A 23,202-nucleotide genomic window follows, 5' to 3' on the forward strand; every position below is an offset into this window, starting at 1 on the left:
AAAGACTGCTTCCACTGCTGCGCTTTGCATCAACTGGAGCTTCCGAATGGACTTCAATGCCTCTTACAGAGTGCGTTGTAATAGTCCAGGTGAGAAATGACCGCAGTTACATAATTGCAGCTGTCCAAAATGAATATATATTCTTCAGTGTTTGCTTCAAAATCCCGACTGGTGGAAAGATAGTAAACCTATCCCACCATGCATTTTGACTTTCAAGCCTGTTGACATAGCTGAAAGTCAAATTGTAGGGTTGTAATATTCATGCTCTTTGGCAATTTCAGTTTCCAGGTTTTATAAAGGAGGTGAACATCGACAATTCAAAGAAATGAGTCTCAAGACAAGAAAAACAGTTGTGATAGGTGTGATATTTTTTTTATTTTCTAGCAACTCTTACAACATTTGGCTTTGATCTAAAAAAAAATCTGGATATTTCATTAGACATAAACTAGATGTAAACATAAATTCACATTTGACCTATCATTTTTTCAAAACAACAACATGAAATTCATTTCATTTCAACCTGCTTTATTTAATTTCAATTTCGATAGCTACCCATCTAATGAAACGGATCTGAGTGGCAATCAGCAGATCACAAAAGAAAAATAACACCTCAATAAATCTGTAAACAGTAGCAAGGTTAAAAAAAAAAAAACCATTTTGCTATCATTAGAATCATTCTACAGGCTCTGTCACATATTGCAACCCTCATTCCTGATGGAATAGCCAAGACATGAAAGCTGTATGAAAGGCTACCAGTATTGAGGGCAAATCTAATTTCAAGCCAGCATGAGAGAAAACCTCTTGTCGGATTTTGCCAGATGGCATTCTAAATGGGGGCCTGTAGCTTTGCCTCTTCTGCTGGATCTGATAGGACAGGTAAACACAATCAGAGAGGCTTTATATGCCCTGCATACTTTTATACTATGATACTATATTTTCTCATATATCCCTAGATATATGTTCGTTTTAAAAAGTTTTGGGTTTTTTGTTCTTTGGATTTAATGATTTTACTTTCTTGTTTTAAGCAATCATCCTACTATGAACTATATGGTTTATTACAGTTTGTAGTCAAAATGGCACCAGGCGGGAGCATTGAACAATAAGCAATAAGCCAAAGCTGCTATTTTTTACTTTCATGATGTGAGAAGATTTGTTTTATTTTGTGCTTAAAATTTTCTCTTCTGGTAATTATTTGTTAATGACTGGGCGTCAAGCAGGCATTGATCTTGGGATAAGAGATACAACTATGAGGCAGTCTCTACAGATCCTCTGATTCCGGCATAACCTGTATCCATCCTTGAGGTGCTCTGTTGAAGCTGGGTCTCTCGGAAAGTAGCATCGCATCATTCATGGCATCTGTCAGAGGCACAACTACATCAAACCCAGGGAACGCGTCAATCAGTAATGGCCCACCAAATGGTGTAGGAGTCCTATAAGGAGGATGAGAAGTTCAAGACCGTTGGGAAACAAAGCATTAGGAAAACATAATTTGGGGGGGGGGAATATTTGCTGCTGATATGACACAATCTGCAAGTGTCGAATGCAGCTAACCAGTAGCAAATTAAGCCACAATTTAGAAGTTCCTCATGATTTGCTAGTCAATATTTAAAATGTTCTGGCTGAGCAAGTTTCATTGCACTGTTTTTGCATTACGGCTGCAAAAGTGATCACGGGCATGTTCCATTTGAGTTTCTTTTCTTCAGTAATTTTTAATGCCAGATTTGTTCTGTGAGCTTCTTATCAGCTTTGCAGATAAGACAGTGAACTTCTTGGTGTGAAATGCAAACACATTTCTTTCGAATTGTTTGTGTATACTGTATTACAGCCATTGTGTTTTCTGCAACGTACACTGGTGTGAAGATGTGGGTTTATGTACGTATGCTTGTATATGTTCACAAAACAAATAAGGCGTTGTTCTCGACCAATAGTCAACCCAGAATAGTGAGTCTATTGTCAAAACCTTATTTTGACCTCATCCAGCGAAACAGTTATTTAATTCTGTAGTGAAATAACACAGGATGAACAATGGAGTATTTTCAATTCTGGGTTGAGTAAATACCATTTCAGGCATCTTTTGCTTCCTGATGTCATTTTTGCTACTCGAGGGATCTGACAGCTCACAAGATGCATTATCCTAAACTGCAGTAAATCATGGTTTATGCAGGTTGCCAACTTCTTAAGTTGGTGACATTGGGCAGAAGATTTGTTTCCAAGCAAGCTCCAGCCAATGAAACAGTTGCTGTAAATTTTCTAAGAAATATAAAGGCTGAAGTGATTTTAAGCCATTTCTGTTTTATATTACCAAATGCCTGCAAATGGAAGCTTGCAACTTTTGGCATCTTCTCACTTTCTGGAGACTCTGAGCTTATTTTTCCTTTCTGTGAAATCTGTGGATTATTTTTGTTTTTACATTTTGTATAGGTAGGTGGATGCATCTGAGTGCAAAGAAAGGACATAATAGAGCAGACCTGGGCATTTTATGGCCCTTGCATCATATCCGGTCCTTCAGCTGTCCCTATCCGGCCTGCGGTATTGGAGGAGGCAGCCTTATTGGGAAAGAGCAGGATATCCTCAGGGCAGATGGGGCAACAGTGGCAGCAGCCCTTCACAACAATCTCATTTCTTATGTGGTTCCTTGAGAAAATTAATTGCCCATTCTATGGTATAGAAAAAGAAGACTATGGCCATCAAATAATCTCCATTGTTTTTAAATTATGGTTCCATGCATTTTAGAGTGGTCTGCTCTGATTCAGGTTTAGAATGTGTCAGGAAGCCAGGATGATGCCTTCTTAGAAATCATAGCATAATAGCCCAGATGGAGTTTCCAAAATATTTGTTATTTACAATATATCTGGGTAATTTTGCGTTAACATCAGAAAGGACTAATTAGGACAGAGCAATATTCCATGTGCATATCCCAGGGTAAGCATTTCAAAATTTCACCTTGGTGTTCAGTGTGGTCTTCTAGAGTGTGGTCTTCTAGAGCAAAGCTGGCTGGGGAATTCTGGGAGTTGAAGTCCTCCAGGCTTAAAGTGGCCAAGGTTGGAGACCCCTATTCTAGAATACTTCCTATCAGTCCAGGTCATGAATGTTCCTGAAAGCTCCTCTTCCTGCAAGGCTCACTGGCCATAAAGTCCTCTCAATGATTCAGAGCAGGGGAAGGATTCAAAAATCCCAGCAACCGGTTCACTGCCCGATTGATGGGTGGCTGTGGCCACGGTAGGTGTGGCCTACTAGAACTTTCTATTTCCGCCTTCTGGTGGGCCTCCAGAGCCTGGGGGAGGCCATTTTCGCCCTCCCAAAGGTCCAGAGGCCTCCCCTGGGCCTCCGGGAGGGCAAAAACAGCATGTCCCAGCCTCTGGAGGCCCACTGGAAGTCAGAAACAGGCCTGTTTTGCAACTTCCAGCTTCACCCTCCCAAGGGTCCAGAGGCCTCCCCGAGCCTTCTGGGAGGGCAAAAATGGCCTCCCCATACTCTGGAGGCCCTCCAGAAGCCAGAAACAGGCCCGTTTCCAGACTTCCAAAAGGCCTATTTTTCCCCCTCAGAGCCTCCGCACAGACCCTGCACTTACCTCCACTGAAAATGGGCCACATGGAGACTCCTGGGAAGGGAGGGGCAGGGCCAGCCGGTCAGTTGAAATACCGGTTCCGCAAACCAGCTGTAACTTTAAAGTCCGGTTCGCATGAACCGGTCCGAACCGGTAGAATCCCATCCCTGATTCAGACTGTTAATTGCTCTGGCTTCTGTGCTCAGCAGACTCTCAGAAAAACAAGGAATCTGCTCTTGTAAAATCCAGCAATCACAAAAAATTAACATGTTGATGAGCTATACCCATAGCAGCCTTAACCAGTGTGGTCCATAGTAAAGGGTACCAGTGAGTAGCTTCAGGAAGGATATCTTTTTTCTAGCATGCTTTAAAGTGCTAATATTTGAAAATATGCATATCAAGTCTTATAGGAAAGGGGTGAACAACCTGATTACCATCTATGGAGTTTATGCAAAAAACAAAAGAAACAGAGCAAGCCTTTTTACCTGTTGAAATTCCTAAGGTCCAAATTATTCACTTTTGTGGGTTCAGGCAAATGGTTTTCCACATCTACTTGATCAGCATTGCAGAAGAATCTGCCCCAGGGAGACTGATAACCTTTGGGGATTGCAGTTCGGTTAAATTTCTCTGGTGGAACTTCTTTTAGTGGTCCAGAATAGCCTGCAATATGGATTGTCCAATAAAACAACTGTTTTAAGTAATGTGATGCCAAAACTTCAATGAAGGGTTTCAAATTGCTTATTTCTGGAAAACGCTAGCACATGTGATCGAGAAAAATAGGTTTCATTGGTTCCAAGTTGTGGGAAATCTTCATCAGCAACATGTTCTGCTTCTAGAGTGCTTCTTCGGTTTCACTCTCCTTTAACCTTGTTATCAGTGACAGTTGTTGCAATTTGCAGTTTCTTGGGGACTTTGGCACTACAGTATGTATTTATGAATTCAACTTCAACTGCTACCAAAAAGTAGTTAATGGCTGTCATTCCTGTTGCACTTCTGCCCTTCATTCGTTGTCTCAAGTGGGTGAGTGTATCAGAAGGACAATCAGCCTTGGCTCCTTTATAATTAAAACTAAGGCTTCATTTTTTTAAAAGTTACTCATCAATTTCCTAATCAATCACGATTTGCCAACCATGGGTGGACAATCCTCTGCTCCATTTTGGTTTAAAAATGCTCCCAGCTTATACTGGAGATGAATCAGAACAGGACTATGAGGATGATGAGGGCTATCCTTCAAAATTGTTGAGATAAAATGTTGGAAATGTAGTATCACTTTTTCAATCAAAGAAATTCTATGTTGGGACAATAAGCAAGGAGTTGTTTGAGAACAGATGATAAGCAAAAACCGGGGACAATTACGAGTGTTTACAGTAGCCCTTATTGGGAGAAGGTATGTGTGTGTGTGTGTGTGTGTGTGTGTGTGTGTATAAAATGACATTATTGGATCTTTCTCCATCAAAATCAACCTGCCTTCCTACTTATTCAGCAACAACAAGAACTGTATCGGATGAAAGTGTCAAGGAAATGGACAACTATCCGATCTGACTGGATGTTTTTGAGCACAGGTGACTGTCTATATTCCTTATCATCTACTATCAAGAGAAGGATGGTGTTCCATCAGTTGTCTTTCCAGGCTGATCACATTTAAGTAAGTCCCTTTTGCTGCTAATAAACAGTAGCTCATAATGTAAATAACACTGACCTCCCCATGGTGGTACTATGAACAATGTGAACAATAAGGTAAAGATTATATACTTCGAGTGAGCCCTGTCATGAGTGTGTGGACATTTATGCTCCCTCCTCCACCACAGCTACTCACCTTTTATTTTTGAGTTTATGGTGGACTAATCAATGTAGCATTTTCTAACATGCAGATATTATCAAGTTCTAAGTATTCTAAATCAGCCAATGTGATATGTGGGAATTCCTATGAAAGCCTATGAACCAAGTCCAGCAAGCCTTTCTTCCTTGAGGCTAAGGACAGCTTTGAGTGGTGAAGAGCTTCTTACCTGGAGCAATTGCACTGGGGTTCAGGGCTTTGCTCATCCTCAAGACTTTGTCTGTTTTTTGTGGTACTTGGGGAGGTGCTCTCTTTCCAGAAGCCTCCATGTGATTTATGTCATTCTGATAGTTCTCTTTGCCCTCTGTGGAGTGAGCAAGCTAGCAAACAAAGGAGAACATGCATAAGAGGTAAATATTTTCTATTAGACAGAGTACCCAATTAGGACCAGATTGTCTAGACCAGGGGTCTCCAACCTTGGCAACTTTAAGACTTGTGGAATTCAACTCACAGAATTCCCCAGAATGCCTTAAAGTCCACAAGTCTTAAAGTTGCCAAGGTTGGAGACCCCTGGTCTAGAAGCAATGGAAAAATGTAGGCCAAGACAAAATAATTTTTCAGGCAATGTGATGAGTAAACTGCTTTTAAACCATTCTCCCCCATGTGGAAAGATAATTTCATCCATTGCCATTATACACAAACATTTCCCCTCCCCAAATCTGCTGTTAATCTTCCATTTATTATTCTCTTCCCACTGTCCCAGATTTACCTTGAATTGCAAAAAATAAAAATGAAATGAAAAATCCCACAAGACTAACTCCACATACTTCCTGCTACTGAAACAATATTGCTAAAGGCTGAAAATATATTTATATATTGCAACCTCATGCTATCATGGTTTCTAGAGTGATTACACATTACCCAAACAAAAAAGTATGATCAAAAAGACACCGATTTGCATAAAATGTGCATATGTTTAACTGTATAGACAGATGCAAATACAGACATAATTACTGTAATTTAAATATTTTGTATATCTCACCCTACAGGAACATATGACTTGCATGCCTTGTGAGAATGCTATCTGTGTGCTTACAAATTTTCGAACTAACATAGAGTATTAAGAATGGGGAGGATGCCTAAAAACAGAGGACTGTCTATTGATAGCATTTGCAATAAAGGAGATTCATCTATGAAGTAGGTCAGGTAACACCATAATAGCTTCCTTCAAAGAGTCTTCCAGTGCATTATAGCCTGGTAATTGATCAGCCTTACAAGAGTGGGCACTCTGAAGCACCCTTTTTTGGTATTTCTTCAAGCCCCTTGTGACTACAGTTGGTGAAATAAAAAGGTCTTGCTGTTCTGTGACAACTGTCACAAAAGCACTAAAATTTATCAATTTTTCAAAAAGGGGAAATTACCAAAACTCCTTATTAAACCTATCGGTAGCCAGAGGGTTCATGTGACACCATGTTTCATGAAGCCACCATCCCCACGCCCAGTGATAAGTGTAGTCTTAGAAAGTTCTGCTACAACCATTGCCAGGATTCCATAGGAAAAAAGAAATTCAGGAAATATAGGAGTGTATAGCCTATGAAGTCTGACACTGTTAGAAGAAAGCTACAAACTAATTTCAGACAGTTGTTTGGTTTAACAAAATTTTCACCCGGGGCATACTACATTCAGCATTTTATATTTATTTTTATAGAGGCAACTAAAAGACAGGACATTAAGAAAAGGGATGATGGGTTAGAGTCAATTAGTTACTTATGCTAATGAAATTTTCTTCAGAAAGATGCTTCGGAACAAATCTGGAGCAAGGCCTGGAATTTGCTACATATGCAAATATACTCTGGTGTGAAATTGGATTTTGCTTCAGTTATGTTCTAATGGATAAGTTTACACATGATTACTTTATTTCCATTAATACTGAAATACTACCTTGGAAAGTTCATTCAAACTCATTAGCTTTAACCAAAAATGGCACCTGTGCAAACAGAGAACTGCCACAGAGGGAAACTCTAAGGCTTCTAAGCCACTAAATTCCAGGCCAACTATATCAGTGGTCCCCAACGTTTTTTGTACCAGGGACCAGTTTCACGATTATGATCCACAGACCGGTACTGGCATCAGCACGCACGACCAAGGCAAGGCAAGCCGAGCGACCGGCCAGCCAGCCGTCCCTCGCTTCTCCCCACCACCTTCAACTCCTCCTTTGTACCTTCTCGTGGTCGATGGGCTTTTTGGGCTCTTTCTTAATCTCCTCCTGAGTAACGCGAAACTCCACCACCATCGGGACGGCTCTTCGTTCGAAGCCGCCCCCGCCTCTTCGACAAAACTAAGGCACGAGGATTCCTTCAGCACCCAAACGCCGCTTTCCAACTGACGACCGACAAGCTCACCCAGAAGCACTTTCTCAAGCACCATTGAAACAAGATGGAGGCGCCCAAGCAAAGTAGGCCTACTTTCATTCTTTGTGGCCCGGTACAAAATGATCCACGGACCGGTACCGGTCCAGGGCCCGGTGGTTGGGGACCCCTGAACTATATGATACTATCCCAGGTACAGATCAAATAACTAAACCTACCCTCCATCCTTTGGTTGTTTCCACTCCATTGTATTCTGGGTGTGAGCCTCCACTTGCCATGCAGGAGGCCTAGAAAGAGAAAGCAAAGAATATCATATTTGGACAGGAAGAACCAGACTGAAGACCTGAATGCAGAAAGCATATGTCAGTTTGCTAATAATCTGAATAAAAGCTTGTCAATTAAACTTGCAAACTAGTAGAATGTATAATGCAGATATCTAAGTGGTCTATGGGCATTCCCATAACATTAAGCTAATATTAATTTAGAATCCATATGGGAGATGGAATAATTTCTTCCAAGCATAATATTTGTGTGCAGATGGATAGATGGATGGAGAATTAATCAGTAGCTAGTAATTTAAGCTTAATTATAATTCTTTATGCCAGAAGAATTTCTCAAGGAATTTCTACTCTAATCTAATTGGATTTGCTCTATCTTAATAATCTATCAAGTAATTTATTCTTCAAGCCAAGCAACGATTATGGTTTGCATTGGTCTGCCTCCTACAAATCTACTCCGGCTGCTTCAAGATGGGAAAGGTCCAAGCAGTTGTGCTTAGAAACTTCATAGTTATGATTAAATTACACTGTCTGAAGTGAAAATAAATGTTGATTTGTTCTGCTTTAAGTGGGGCACCTGCATTGCCACTTCCTGTTTTTGTTCCCGACTGACATCCTGATAAGAATTTTTTCCTAGCACGCTAATATGACTTACAGCTCTGTAGCCTGTAGGATTCTCCAGCACAAAACGCTGCACTCTCTTCTGTCTTTGTTGATACAGCCTCGATCCCCTGTTTATGGACAGGGACAACTCCTCCATCATTAAGTCTTGAGGAGTGCTAACCTTCTTTCCCAAGTCTAACTCTGGAGCTGAAGACAAAAGAAATAATATATATTCAGATTAAGAAATATGGGTGCATTTGTTTCACCTGTTGCCATTCTTTGCACATTTAACAAAAAAAAAATCCTGTAGTCAGAGTGTGTATAGGAATTAGACCTATCGTAACTAGAGAGGGGAGTTGTTGCAACAAGAGACTTTCAACATAATTCTCTGCTTGTTTTCCTTGGTGTTTACTGGATGTTTGTTCTCTAGAAGGATCCTTGGTTTTTATAGCTGAGGATGTGGCCTACTAAAAACAAACACATGGGCACACCTCTTTCCAGATGAACAGGAACAAATATTCCTCAAGGCTCTCCTAGCGCTAGGCTTTGTAAAATCCAGGTAGTCCTCGACTTACAACAGTTCATTTAGTGACTGTTCGAAGTTACAACGGCACTGAAAAAAAGTGACCGATGACCTGTGGCAGGTCATGTGATCAAAATGCTTGGCAACTGATTCATATTTATGATGGTTGGAGTGTCCTGGGGTCATGCGATCACCTCTTGTGACCTTCTGATAAGCAAAGACAATGGGGAAGCCAGATTCATCTAACAGCTGTGTTAGTTACTTAACCAGTGCACTGAGTCACTTAACAGTTGTAGCAAGAAAGGTCGTAAAATGGGCCAAAGCTCATTTAACAAATGTCTCATTCAGCAATAGAAATTCTGGGCTCAGTTGTGGTGATAAGTCAAGGATTACCTGTAAAGGGATGATTGAAATCAAATATACATTTCCCTGTATATCTGGCTGATACTCCATTTGTACTGAGGGCAATAGAAGAATGAGACAACAGAGAATGAGATGGCTGGATGGAGTCACTGAAGCAGATGGTGTGAACTTAAATGGACTCCAGAAGATGGTAGAAGACAGAAAGGCCTGGACGAATATTGTCCATGGGGTCGTGATGAGTCAGGCATGACTTCGCAACTAACATCAACAACAATAACAACTCCACTTGTTCACAGAGAAAGGACTTTTTATTGGCAGAAATAGCTTTGAAGGCACACTCTAATGTGAACACATCTATCTCCACCCAATGTATATTGGCTAAGGCAGAACCATAACCAACAAGGGAAGAATCATCCTGTTTGTTGCTGGTAAGTACAAATCTCTCTTATCAACTGCCTTTTACAAGGGCCTCTCTGAATATCTGCAATTAGGCCATCCTCAGGTCTATTGAAGATGAGCATTAATTCACAATTGCCTGAATTTCACAGCACATTCTACTCAGTAGAATATACTCATAAACAGGCATGTGATGTTAGGAAACCTTCACAGTTTCATCTGTAATATTCACATCTTCAGCTTTGTAAGGGCCTGCAGTGATCTAAAATGCTAGGGAAGCCTGTTATGTAGGAATAATCTAGAAAATTATGGCAGTCAAAGCTGATTTACCCTCTTCTCCATGAATCTCTTTCACAATGGCTTGAATTGGTTCATACTGCTCGCTTTTGAGGTACAAACGCGGAAGGGGAAACATATTTCCAGCTGCAAGGAAAACAAGATTTGATCAGTCTTCACACACCCACTTACTTTTCCATTGCCTCCATTTGTTTCCAGTGCTAAAACTTACCAGCAAAAATTTAAATAGGTGTAGAAATTTGATAAATACATAAATAAAGCTTGCCAGCAAACTAATTCTACTGGGAAAAGAGACAACAGTTTCTAGGTGGAAATAAGGGCTTTGCATATCTTTGGTACGCTATTTGATCTAATGCAGCTCAGAATAGTCCTGCTAGCTGTTATCAGCTATCATTGTCAATGACATGTTTCTAATCTATCCTGGAAAATGAGCTACATTTTTTCTCTTTAAAGATAATATTTTACATTTTAACTTATTGAAAGACATCTACTTCTCAACCAGCTCTTCAACCTGCCCCACATAGATAGCTAATGGCCAGACCTCTCAACTTTGTGATCTGCACATTTGATAAGTAGCCCATCAATTCCATTATCCAGCTAATAAATCCAAATGTTGAATGATATATGGGCAAAAGTCAAATCTCTGCAGGACCAACTGTTCACCACTACCCAACCTGACATAGAACCATTAGTGCAGATTCTTTTACTGCAATCAGACAGCCAGTCATAGATACATTTTACTATAATGCCACGCAAACCACATTTTTAAAACTTATAAATGAGAGTATCAATGTCAGATGAAAAAGAGAGTTTAAATCCCAGTGGAAAGCTAAATAATAATACAAAGTGATGCATTTAGCAATTGGCCCTTTTCAAATTTCAAATGGAGAGACAAGGGACCAAAATGAGCCCACTATTAATGATATAATACCACAACTGGATTGTTACAATTGCCATAGTTCCTGGATTGTTCTTGGGTCAATAGCATCATAGTCACCAACAAAGACACTCTATTTCAAGCTGAGACTATTAAGAGAGAAGTAGCAGCATAATACTGCCTTGCATTCCAAGAAGGGTCTTATTGAAGTAGGTGATTGGCTCTCTTTGGCTTCCAGCTTCTGGGATCCTCCTATGGCAGCAGTCTGTTGCCAGGGCTATGAAAATAGCTGTTATGCCAACAGGAGCTTGGAAGACAATAGAGGGATTCATTTTTAATTCCCCCCACAATTTCAATATTACCATAAGAGCCAATCTCTAAGGCAGTTCACAAATCAAGTAATAAGATCAATAAGCATCAATAACATCACAATTCTAAGAAGAAGCAAAATTATCATAGCTCACTGCTGATCAGAAAATAATACCATAGATGTTAATGTCAAATAGCTTGTCAGAAAAAAATGATTTTGGGAGACAGTCAGATCTTAGGGAAGCTTATTTCACAGATTCAGTACAGCTTGCTTGCTTATTAATTAATTAATTAACTTTATTGGCTGGCTATCTTATCGCAGAATGAATCTAGGTGGCTTACAATCATAAGCTAAAGAACAACATTGTTTTTAGTCTTTACCTCCCCCTCCCAAATGAGAGTAGCAGCTTCTTGAAGAGAACAGCCAGATCAGTCAGAGTCAAATTGGAAGAGATGATCTTTATAGTTTCACACTGAGTTATACTTGGATACTACTCAAAGCCTCTGCAGAATTAGTAAAATAGATGTGATATTGCTAAACTTGTATGTACCCATTGGCATGTAGAGTGCTGCAGGTAAAGATGAAGGTTTCTCTGTGCACTCATGACTGATTCTAGGGCACGATGCTCATCTCTGTTTCTTGGCCAAGGGAGCCAGCCAAGACATTTTCTGCAGTCATGTGGCCAGCATGGCTATACACCAAGGACGCATGGAATCCTGTTACCTTCCCAACGACGTGGTACCTATTAATCTACTCACGTTTGCATGTTTTAGAATTGCTAGGTGGGTAGGAGCTGGGGCAAGTAACAAGAGGTCACCCTGTTGTGCAGCACTTGGATTTCATATCCAGGCTGTCAGCTGTCCAAATGACAAGCTCAGCATCTTTACTGAGAGCCTGCATTTTGCATCAATTTCAATTTCTAGGTGATCTTCAAAGGGTAGGCCTAGATATAAGTGATGAGAACTGCTATGGAGTAACTCCCACTCCCAAAAGGGCTGTTTCTGTGCACCAACAAGGCTGAGCAAAGACCAACTTCCGGTTGCAAGGCTTCGGCGGCGGCAGGAATCCGCTTCTCTGCGGGTCCCTGCTGCGCTCGCCGCCGAGATACCCCCGATCCAACTGGATTTGGGGGTTGTCGCTGCCCTGAAGGGGCAGCGGAAGACAGAGGAGATCCGGGCAGGGGTCTGGGGATATCGCACCCCCTTTCCCCAGCCGTCTAGACTCCTTTTTCCTGAGGTGGTGGAGCGGCTGTCAGTAATGGCAGCCACAAAGAAATCTTCAACCGGATAAGATTGCGCAGGAGGAAGAGCCAGAAGGAGAAGTTTTCTTGGCTGAACTGGGACATTAAGTTACTTTTAAAACACCCTGGAAACCTGACTTTGGATTGATACATTTGTTTCCAAAAGAATTTGTTACATCGGCGAAAGTGCTGAAGGAAAGTTCACTCCCCTTCCTTATGGAGAAAGCAAAGGAGCACAGAAAAACCTGCTTTATAAAGGTAAAAATAAGCTCTTTGTTACAAGTGGGAAGGAGAGGACTAAAATTTTTTTTTTAAAAAACTTTGTTGGAGGAGACGCCTTGAAGATTACAAGACCATCAATTAATTGTAATACGGCTTTTAAAATACATTTGGGATTTTGCCCCTGGAGGAAAAACTGTAAAGAGAAGAAGAGGAAATAATTTTTGTTTGTTTGGATTGTTTGATAACTCTGACATTTGGAAATTACTTTAAGATTGAAAGCATCTGGGTTGTTTTTAAAAACCTATAATGGCACCATCTGTTGATGAACTAAAAATGGAATATGAAAAATTAAAAGAAAGACAGCAAAATGGCAAGGATTCCTTGGGAGCTGCCTTCCATTTTTTAGAAATGGCAGTTTCTATGTACCAGAAAATACTTGAGGAAGGAGAAGGAGAAGAAGAAGAAGAAAAGGAAGAAGCCATGTTTAATGGACTAAAAAGTTCGATTAAGAAAGAAAATGGGAAGAGAGGAAGGAAAAATGAGAATTTAAGATTTAATGAAACAACCAAGAAAAAGAAAAATAGGGTGAAAAGAAGGTACAATGTTAGAAAGCAATTGAAAAGAGAATTACAACAGAGAGGGGAAGTTAAAAGGGGAGGCTAGGAGGGGGGGGCAAAAAGACCAGATTGGAGAAGAAAGGGAGGGAAAAAGAAAAAAAAAAAGCCACGGGCTAGAACAAGATTTCAAAAAGAAATTTTTTTTCAGAGATAAAGGATAATGGATAGTGCATAATTAAAGAGTGCATAATTATGCACTCTTATGCAAGAGTGCATAAGATAGTATTGTAGTATTTGCGTTTGAAATAGTTTATTGGAATATTTAATAAAATATTAATGTTTAATAATGATAGATGTTAATATTTAAGAAAATATTAAGGAGAATGTGTAAAATGATTAATGCTTAGTTATATTTTAATTTGTTATTGTCTTAATGTTATTATAACCTTAGTATTTTATCTTCTTATTCTAAAACAACGTACTTATCAGAATTAGAATTAGAATGGAAATTATACATTTAACTATACTATAAGTTTACTATTCTTTTATTTTAAGATTTAATATGTAGAATGTACTAAGCAGAACCAGGATGGAAATTATGTATTATTTTAAGTTTTACTTTAGGGGAAGGTGTCATACTTTAAAAATGATTACAGGGGAAATTTTTTGTTAAAGAGAAGAGATAAATAGATGATTGGTAACGAACGGACAAAAGATATAAGCATAATGATTTTGAAATAAGATGAAATAAATAAAACATAATTAAGAGAGTGAAAAGATGGGAGAATTATATAGAAAATATAAAATGGTTAATAAGATATGAAGGGTATATAAGGTGAGCATGAATTTGATTTAGGTCTGTCAAAAAAGATGTAACCCGGGGCTAAGCCACTTTTCAAAAGAAGTTCTACGTTTTATGTTTTGTGTGTTGATTAGTTATGTTTGATTGTAAACTAATAAAACCTTGGAGGAATGAAACCAAAGGGAGAGAAATTGGGAAAAGACATGTATAAATGACAACTAAGGAGGTTTTTTTAAAAAATGTTTTGCTTTAGGTTATGTATTTTATGTGCTTATGACTGATTGAGAATTACTAAAACTTTGATAGAAAGAAATATAATTGAACAAAAGTGAAGGGAGAAATAATGAGAAATTTGGAAAAGATATATCTGTGTAAATGGAAATGTGATAATGTGGAACTGTTTTAAAAAATAATGCTTTATTTGCCTTGTTAAAATTTATAAGTAATTCTTAGAAAGGAGGTTTTATACTTTTATGTGTTATGTTTTGTTTGTCTTCAAAAATCAATAAAACTTGTTCTTGATAAAAAAAACTGAGCAAAGACCTTTTGGCTAGAGTTTCCACCTTCTGATGTAAGTGGAACTGCAAATCCAAGAGGACTTACAAATTGAAGACCTGCTGTTACAGAGCACACCAAAAATAGCAGAGTAGCCATAGAACCACCATATGGTTGCTAGGCAAATGTCAACTGCAAACTGATGAATGACTTTCTCAGTAGCCTCATGTAAGGGTTCAATTGTGTGGGAGAGATTACTTGAGGCCTGCAGCAAGCCTGAGTTGATTGATTGTTGACTAATGGATTTTAAGCTGATACGCCACCAACTCTGCCATGATGGCTTATAGCACAATTAAAAAATTCATGGTATGACAAACATAGCAACACTAAAACAAACATCCAGAGTAAGTCTAAAATAACTTTAGCATTACAAACTTAAATTATCCAGGGTATGAATTTTAAAAACTCTAATCTCACAATAGATTAAAACAATTACAATCCTCTTCAGTAAATTTATCACACATATAACATAAAAGAAAAACCACACAATTAAGAATGAGCCAAGGAAGACAACATTAAACCATCCAAGGTCTTCTGGAGCGATACAGTTTTTAATACTTGTTTTGAAGCAAATCTGAAATAGAAAGGGAGGCTGTTCTATAATATTGGTGTCAACTCATAAAACATTTTGTATACATGTTTTATAGTTGACAACAGAAAGAAGTGGGGGGGGGGTTCAAAAAGCAGGCAGCAGTGTGGAATTGAAAGTACATTCCATTCATATTTTCTTCAAAGACTAATTAGATGACTGAAGCTTCTGTCACGCAAAAATCTAATTGGAGAGCATGATTGATGACTCTTGGCTATGGATGTTTTTCATTGGATGATACACCCAGAGGGGTGGGGTGTGGGGAAAACAGGATCAAGGGTGACAATGAATTACATATCTCAGAGTTGGCTACGCCCAGGTAAATGCTGGATGTAGAATGTTAACTTCAAATAAATCTTTTTTAGTTTTGGGAGTGTGGCTCAAGGCTCATGATTTAATTGGAGTAACTGCTGGAATCCTGACAATTGGACTGGTCAATTATAATTGGAGAATACAGTGTCAAGGTACTTTGGTGCCAAGTTATAAAGGGGCTTATAGGTCATTCAAATTGCAGGTGATACCTATTACAGTGCTGGTCTTTAAGCACAAGGATCATGTGCTTTAGGTGATTGACACCTTCCACCACACAGTCTGCTCACTTTGTATCCATTGCAGTTTCCAATTGATCTTTAAAAGTAGCTCCACTTAGTGGTAGATGTATTTACTCCATTTAATCCACAACCATTGAAGGGGCCACTATGCAGTAGAATAGAATAGAATAACAGAGTTGGAAAGGACCTTGGTGGTCTTCTAGTCCAACCCGCTGCCTAGGCAGGAAAACCTACACCACTTCAGACAGATGGTTATCCAATCTCTTCTTAAAAACTTCCAGTGTTGGAGCTTTCACAACTTCTGGAGGCAAGTTGTTCCACCGATTAATTGTTCTGCCAGGAAATTTCTCCTTAGTTCTAAGTTGCTTCTCTCCTTGATTAGTTTCCATCCATTGCTTCTTGTCCTGCCCTCTGGTGCTTTGGAGAATAGTTTGAGGTCAGAGCTTTATCCCATATGCTTGGGCTTTTGCTTGAATCAGTCTTGACTCCTGACATTTGCCTGCACAAATCCATGTAGTTTTTGGGGAAGGCTTTTGGAGGTGATTTGCCTTTGCCTTCTTCCTAGGTCCAAGAAAGAGTAACTAGCCCCAAAACATCTAGTTCACTTAATGCCTAAGTTGGGACTCAAACTTACAGCCTTCTAGTTTGGTGCCTTTCCCACTACACCAAACTGGCTGCAATCCCATAGAATCTATTGAATAGATAATTAAAAAGGAATAATTGTGTATTTTAATCAGTTTTCCCCATTCTAAATATATTTTCTTTAAAATAAATCCAGTTGACTTATTTCAGAAGAGTTCAGCCTTTTTGGGAATTTTCAGTTCAATTTATATATAGAAAGAATCCCTTAACTGCAAAGCTCTAGGCACATTAACTGAGCTACAGATGAAGCATTGGGATGAAATAAAATGCAAAATATTTCATTACATTTACTGACTAAATCTGTTATCAGAAAAATCTTCTTCCCTCTTTGGATTTTCAATATAGAGTATAATTCATTAACTAACATCTCCCTGCCCCCCAGCCAACATATCACATAAGGCAAAGAATGCTAATTAACATTTCTTCAGTTATTTAGTAAAATTACATCTTAATTGCCAGTTAGAACAACTTAGTAAAAGCAGGGGTTGTATAACGAGAATATGTAGGATTGCTGAACCAAATGTATTATTTCTTTTTCCATTCTCTCCAAATAATTTAGGCTGATTTTCTTTTGAGGTCAGAGCAGAACAGCATGTTTTCTTCTGAATTTAAAACAAAAGTTCTGAATCATGCATATTTGATCTGTAATTTGACAAATCCAAACTGGTTTTTGTGAGAATAGAATGCTTTGAAGCTAGCTGATTCTATTAGTATTATCCAGAGGGAAAAAAGATTAAAGTGGATTTACAGTTATCCACTGACCAATATTGTTGCTATAAAATAACCTCTTCCTCCCAGAACCATAATGAAAATTCAGTAATGACTGGCTTATGTCCATAGGTTCTTCCTTAGACAAGAATGGAATTTGTGGTGATGGCCTTCAGCTGTAAATGAAGATATTTATTGTCAAAGCATAAGCTGAAGGCTAAGCTTTTTGAATGGGGCAGTTCTGTCAGGAACAGCTATACTTCTCAGCAAAAGGCTTCATATGGGACTCCATGTCTTCTTTCTGCCCAGAAAAGCCTTCCTTAAACCTGCCAGCACTATATTTAGCTGGTGACCTGAGAATATTGGAAATGCACTCCTGACCTTGGACTGTGAAGGATGCAGGCAACGTTTTCGGAAAGGATGAACTCACAGGGTTAGAAGAAGCAGGCAGGTTTAATCCTAAAATCACAAAAACTCTAGCTGAACTTCAGAAAAGTTGATCTTTCAATGAACAGAGGACTTTTCATCTACCTACCCACTTCAGCTGCTATTACTTGTGCATACACCGTCAGCCTAATCTAAAATATCACTCATGGGTGTCTATTCTTGGTCTTGTAGAATGCTTAGCAAAATTCTCTTGCACTTGTTTCTAGGTGTAGATTGTTGAGCCTGAATTTATGCCACCTATACTCCTTAACCTGTGTGTCAAAATTTACTAAGAATTGACATTCCTCATTGTGCAGAACTGTTTTTTTTAATTATTACTTTTTGAAATCCCTGTTAATTCTTTTTCTCCACTTGTTCCACTCTTCTTCCTTATTTATCCCATATTATTATCAGATGGATGGTTTCTAAATTTTATATATGAATAAATAAATATTTACCTTATATGAATATTTGAACCATTTCCCAGTAGAAAGTAAGAAACAAAAGTCTTTGAATTTGCCTCATAGCTACCTAAATCCACAAGCCTGTTTTAAACAAAATAAAAAAATAGATATATTGATTGGTTGGGGAATTTTTTTTTTTTTGTCTTGCAAGATCTCTAATTTTGAGAGTATAGTCTCATTCTGGTGTGTTTTGATTCAAGCCACACATTTCTTGCTTTGGTTAATCAAGCCAGTTTTTACCCTCAATTAAGAGCTAGAGTATCTGGTAGATTTCAATGGAAATAAATTAATGCATAATTGGGCAAGATTTTGGTCAGTCTGTATGTGTTTTGTTGCCACAAGAACCTGTATGGGTATACCTGCAGGAGAGCTAAGAAACTACAAAACTTATTACTCTAAGCAAGCACTTCTGAGCTAAGTGAAGAACATACTTCATAGTTTCAAATGACCATCAGCTTGCTTCAAGTGCACACACTTCCCCTTCTGCTGCTTGGGGTGGGGGGCGTGCAACATTCTTCCAATAGCAACTGAAGCAATTTAGTGCTGGAGTCAGAAAAGAACGCTAAGACTTCAAATACATACACACACACACACACACACACACCCCTATCTCGGAGGAAGTCTTCTGGAAAAATGGACTGCAGACGAAACTGAGCTATAATGGAGAACTGAGCTTTGTTTTTCCTTTCTTTAGTAATTTGAGTGAGAAACCATCAGTTTTAGATGAACGTAGGGAATCTTAATATAGACTCATCTGCTCTTTTGGACATGATATGTGTTTATCAATGGGGTCTCATCAAGATAAGCCAGCAGTCCCAAATTCTCTTCCTTACTGGCGTCTAGGTTTCAGATGATCTCCTAGCAGCCCTTTTCTAATGCTGGGTCTTACATTCTTAGAGTTGGGCAACTTGACATTCCCAGATCAAAGTCTTGCCGGCGGACAATTCTGCACCCAAAGGGTCACCCTTTGGCATGGAAAAGCAGATGTAATACATCTGCAGTAGGCTTTGGATAGGTCTTCCCATTCATGTACTGTGATAAATCCGGTCTTGTTCCCAGTACTAGCTGTTGAAATTCCTTAAATTGTTAAAGATCTACTTTTTAAACTCTACCAGAGTTTCTCTGTTCCCTCTGAGAGATACACCTGTTGGGCTGTCTAATCCTCAATAATACGTGTACTAAATAAAACTGGTTGTCCAAATGACTGGCATAATCTTCCACAGTTTTCTCATAGCAGCCACACCGCAAACAAATGCCTTGCAAAGCAAGGTGCAAAAGTTCTCCCTACCTGCTCAGGCTCTTACTCAGACCACAGCAGAGTCTCTGTTGTGAAGTCTTGACAGAGCGGAGGCTTCCCAGGTGAGGATTAGAGATTTTTTCCCAGCACTTTTTCTCACCCAAGAGATTCTCCAAGTCAGTGCTTCCCAGCTGTCCCCAAGTTCTTGCTCTTGTGACTTTTTTGATCTTGCCCCGCTGAGATGCCAAGTTTCTAATCCATGTTACATCAGACATTTATTTCTGGCTGAGAAAAGGGGTGTGTCCAGGCCAGAGCAGAACCTTTGGGAACTTAAATACCCGTAGTAGCAAGTGCTGAGGCCAAGTGAAGCACGGAAGGGAAAACCATCTGTCCTTTTATACAACTAATACCACTATGTTTCATCTGGCCGCAGGTTCTGTACCTTTCACAGTAAAGTGGCAGGTGCAGAAAGTATTAAGAAATTACCATGTTTCTCTCAAGATTTTTCTACTTGGCTTCCTAATGAGCCCAAAAGAAACACGATTTCATTCCTACCGTCAAATGCTTACATCAATTGAATATAGTTAAACAATTTAATACAAAAGGGTGCATGTATAAATGCCACCAAATGTGGTTGGGCAGACAATGGCAGAGAAAATTGGAGTTGCCACTTTCCTAACAAATACAGATCATTTTTTTTAAACTACCTTTTTTCTTTTTGAATTTTCTTTTAAATAGAGATAATAAAGCACATATTCTTCTTCGTTTAGGTGAATTATAAACAAATATGAGAAAGTAGGAACAGCTCAGGAAAGCATGGATTCTGGCCTGTTTTCTTCTTTCCAAGCATTGGGTCCTCCCTTCTGGATATGAAGGTCTGAGAATTAACTGCATAGAGAGTTTTCTAAATTAAAGGTGCTTCCTGTGTGCACGTGTGCGTGTGTTCAATTAGCTTCATGACATCTATTCCTCCTTATGTGAAATATCCTGGCAATAACTCTATATGTATTTGTGTATGCGCTTATCCATTTATGTGATGAGCCAAGCAAACTCAAGAAGGGGCAAACTAGAAAAATGATGAGATCCTGTTCCCAATTGGCTTTCCAAACAGATCTTTTTTAGAGGTTGTGTTTACTTGGTGTATTTTAAAATGCTTCACGGCCTTTGTAGGTCAGATTATCCCTCGGAGATGCTCCTACCAGAAGACATATATTCTGCAAGCTGCATTGGTTACCAGAAGGCTCCAAGGGGCAATTCAAGGTGCTCATAACCATCTCCAGAGCCCTGAATTGCATAGGCCCACCAGACCTAGTAAAGAGGGATTGCAGCAATGGTGTGTGAGAAAAACCTTGGGAGATGGAGCAAAGAAATACTGCCTGAGGTACAGTCAGATGGCATAAGATTTATATATTCAGACTTGCAAGATTCTGTTAATGCAGCCTTACAGTAAAGTAAAATTAGCTCATCAGGTCATGTTTCTTGTCTGGTCTCCCTGGGAAGGTTGACACACACTTAGGATTCCTTCTATTAAACAAGGCGATCTTGTTTAATAGAAGTCATGCCTTTCCAGTAGCATCACCTGCCTATGGAACAACATGTTCCCTCATAGACATTTGGATACCCCAACTCTGTTAGCTTTTTGCAAGGCATTGAAGACCTGGCTGTTTCCTCAGACCTTTGGGTCAGTGGGAAGATGAGCTATGTGACTATTAATGGTGAGTAAGGTCAACTATTTATTCCTGGACGCTGAGGGGTTATGCTTGGTGGGTGTGCCTCAGTGGTGGGATTCGATTTTTTTACTACTGGTTCTGTGGGCATGGCAGGGGAAGGATACTATAAAATCTCCAGTCAGAGGTAGTATTTGCCGGTTCTCCAAACTACTCAAAATTTCCACTACCGATTCTCCAGAACTGGTCAGAACCTGCTGAATACCACCTCTGGTCTGCCTGTTTTTAAAGGATGGGCTCTTTTGCCTTTGTGTGATTCCTGTTTTTCGATTTTCTTCTTATCATTTTGCTCTCACAGTCCAGGCAAGTAGGAACAGCTCAGGAAAGCATGGCTCTGACCTATAGTCTTCTTTCCAAGCCTCAGCGCCCGCCTTCTGGATATGAATGCCTGATAATTAATTGCATACAGACTTTTCTAAATTAAAGATGCTTCCAGACTAGGCTTTGTGCCCCCCTCCCCCCCCCTGTGTGTGTGTGTATGTGCATGAGTGTGCAATTAGCTTCCATCATTCATGACATCTTAAGGAAGATCAAAGTGAGACGATCTTCCACTTTTATTCCTTCTATATGTTCCCATTGCTTCTTCCATTTTTACTTTTTACCACATAAAGCTTGTTTGGAAGAAAAAAAATTTTGATTCATCCAATTGGAAGCTCTCCATCTGGAAAAAAAAACCCATACTTTGAAAAAAAGTGTACAATTTTTATTCCCTACTTTGGAGCAGATTGCCAACATATGTTTTTACACCCTTCTCTTTGGAGATAATAACTACGAGATTGCCGCAAATGCATTTGATTATTATTTTGTGCCAAAAATGAATGTGGGTAAGAAAAACTTTCAGCTGTTGTGAAGTACAGGCTTGCATATGGATTAGAGATAAACAGAGAGAATGTGTCTTTCAGGCTACATTCTCTGCTATTCCCATCACATGTTTGAACCCGACAGATCTGTTCTCCATTCTCTTCATAAGATTGATGTGGCTTCCGATCCTTAATCAGAAGCATTTGTACTATGCACTGTTAAAGTTGGTGCGGAATTACACAGTGAAAACATTTAGCTATTTATTATCTGAGTATTCTGTAGATCAGGGTTTCTTAACCTTAGCCATGTTAAGATGTGGGATTTCAACTCCCAGAATTCCTCAGTGAGCTTCAAGTCCACACACCTCAAAATTACTAAAGTTGAGAAACTCTGCTATAGGATTAATTAAACCGTGGCTTATTTGTTTCAATAGCTGGAACTCCATGATGCATCATAAAATGAGCGTACAGACTAGTTCTAGAGAACTCAGTGCTTTAAAATACCATTTGTCAATTGTGGGTCAATACGTTATGTAAATACCACAATAGTATCAGATCTAAATCTAAATTCACACCATTTTAAAACATCTATCAGTGATTGTTCCCAAATCCAGGTTAAATCCAGGGAAAGGGAAAAAAAGAAAAAAGAAAACCAGCTAGATTCCAATTGGGAGTAGGGCTTGATCAGAGGTAGGGTCACTTTTCAAATTTCTGTGATTTTTCTATAATAAAAAAATACATTAAAAATACCTAAACTCTTCTGGGGATTAGATCTAATATTTTCAATGCCTCTTATTTCTGCCAAATAGTGAAAGGGACATACACTATATGCAAAGTATTTCAGACTGATTGATTTACAGCTCAAACTCATTCCAAAGCCAATCCCACCTCCCCAGATTTATCTAGGTCTTGTTCTATAATGGATGCATTCAGGCGTGCAGTTTGCTTTTGTTACTGCTGCTATTTGCATTATGTATTGCTTTCAGGAAGAGGTTTGGGGGCTGATTATAAATTCCCACCACAAACATCTATTTAAAAAATGCAAGCAAAGAGCAACAGGGGGAAAAAACATCAGCAGAAACAATAGAATATAAAAATTATGGAAACAACCATAGCTATCTGCTTAGAACGTAAAGTAGAATAATGGGATTGCAAGAGACCTTGGAATCTTCTAGTCTAACCCTTTGCTCAAGCAGGAGACCCTATATCATTCTGGACAAATGGCTGTCCAGTATCTTCTTGAAAATGTCCAGTGATGAAGCACCCACAACTTCCAGAACAAAGTGTTTCACTGATTAATTGTTCTCATTGTTGTTTCTTCTTAGGCCTAGGTTGGACCTCT

At 39.1% G+C, this 23,202-nt stretch overlaps 1 protein-coding gene across 2 annotated transcripts; it reads right to left on the reverse strand.

Annotated features, from left to right (window-relative positions):
- Positions 1 to 356: 356 nt before the first annotated feature.
- On the reverse strand, positions 357 to 19,570 carry MYOZ3 (myozenin 3). 2 transcript variants are annotated; one of them, XM_026696138.2, is made up of 7 exons: positions 19,385 to 19,570; positions 10,187 to 10,279; positions 8,627 to 8,781; positions 7,912 to 7,980; positions 5,554 to 5,704; positions 4,033 to 4,207; positions 357 to 1,430 (listed from the first exon to the last, which is right to left on the reverse strand). In XM_026696138.2, exons 2-7 carry the CDS (start codon positions 10,269 to 10,271, stop codon positions 1,259 to 1,261), a joined length of 807 nt encoding a protein of 268 aa, XP_026551923.1. In that variant the 5' UTR covers positions 10,272 to 10,279; positions 19,385 to 19,570; the 3' UTR covers positions 357 to 1,258. The 2 variants fall into 2 exon arrangements, with proteins under 2 accessions (XP_026551923.1, XP_087780401.1); XM_087924275.1 differs by lacking the exon at positions 19,385 to 19,570 and adding an exon at positions 17,247 to 17,382.
- Positions 19,571 to 23,202: the final 3,632 nt, after the last annotated feature.

This window comes from Pseudonaja textilis, chromosome 2 (genome assembly GCF_049901715.1).
Source record: "Pseudonaja textilis isolate UNSWEBS1 chromosome 2, rPseTex1.2, whole genome shotgun sequence".
NCBI lineage: Eukaryota > Metazoa > Chordata > Lepidosauria > Squamata > Elapidae > Pseudonaja > Pseudonaja textilis.

Bases quoted from the DNA above. Each gene is read 5' to 3' on its own strand.
- MYOZ3 (XM_026696138.2), bottom strand. From the start codon at position 10,271: ATGTTTCCCCTTCCGCGTTTGTACCTCAAAAGCGAGCAGTATGAACCA. The intron at 8,782-10,186 runs GTAAATCAGCTT...TTTTGTCTTCAG, and splicing joins AGAGATTCATGGAGAAGAGG to CTCCAGAGTTAGACTTGGGA. The intron at 4,208-5,553 runs GTAAGAAGCTCT...TCCATATTGCAG, and splicing joins CCCCAGTGCAATTGCTCCAG to GCTATTCTGGACCACTAAAA.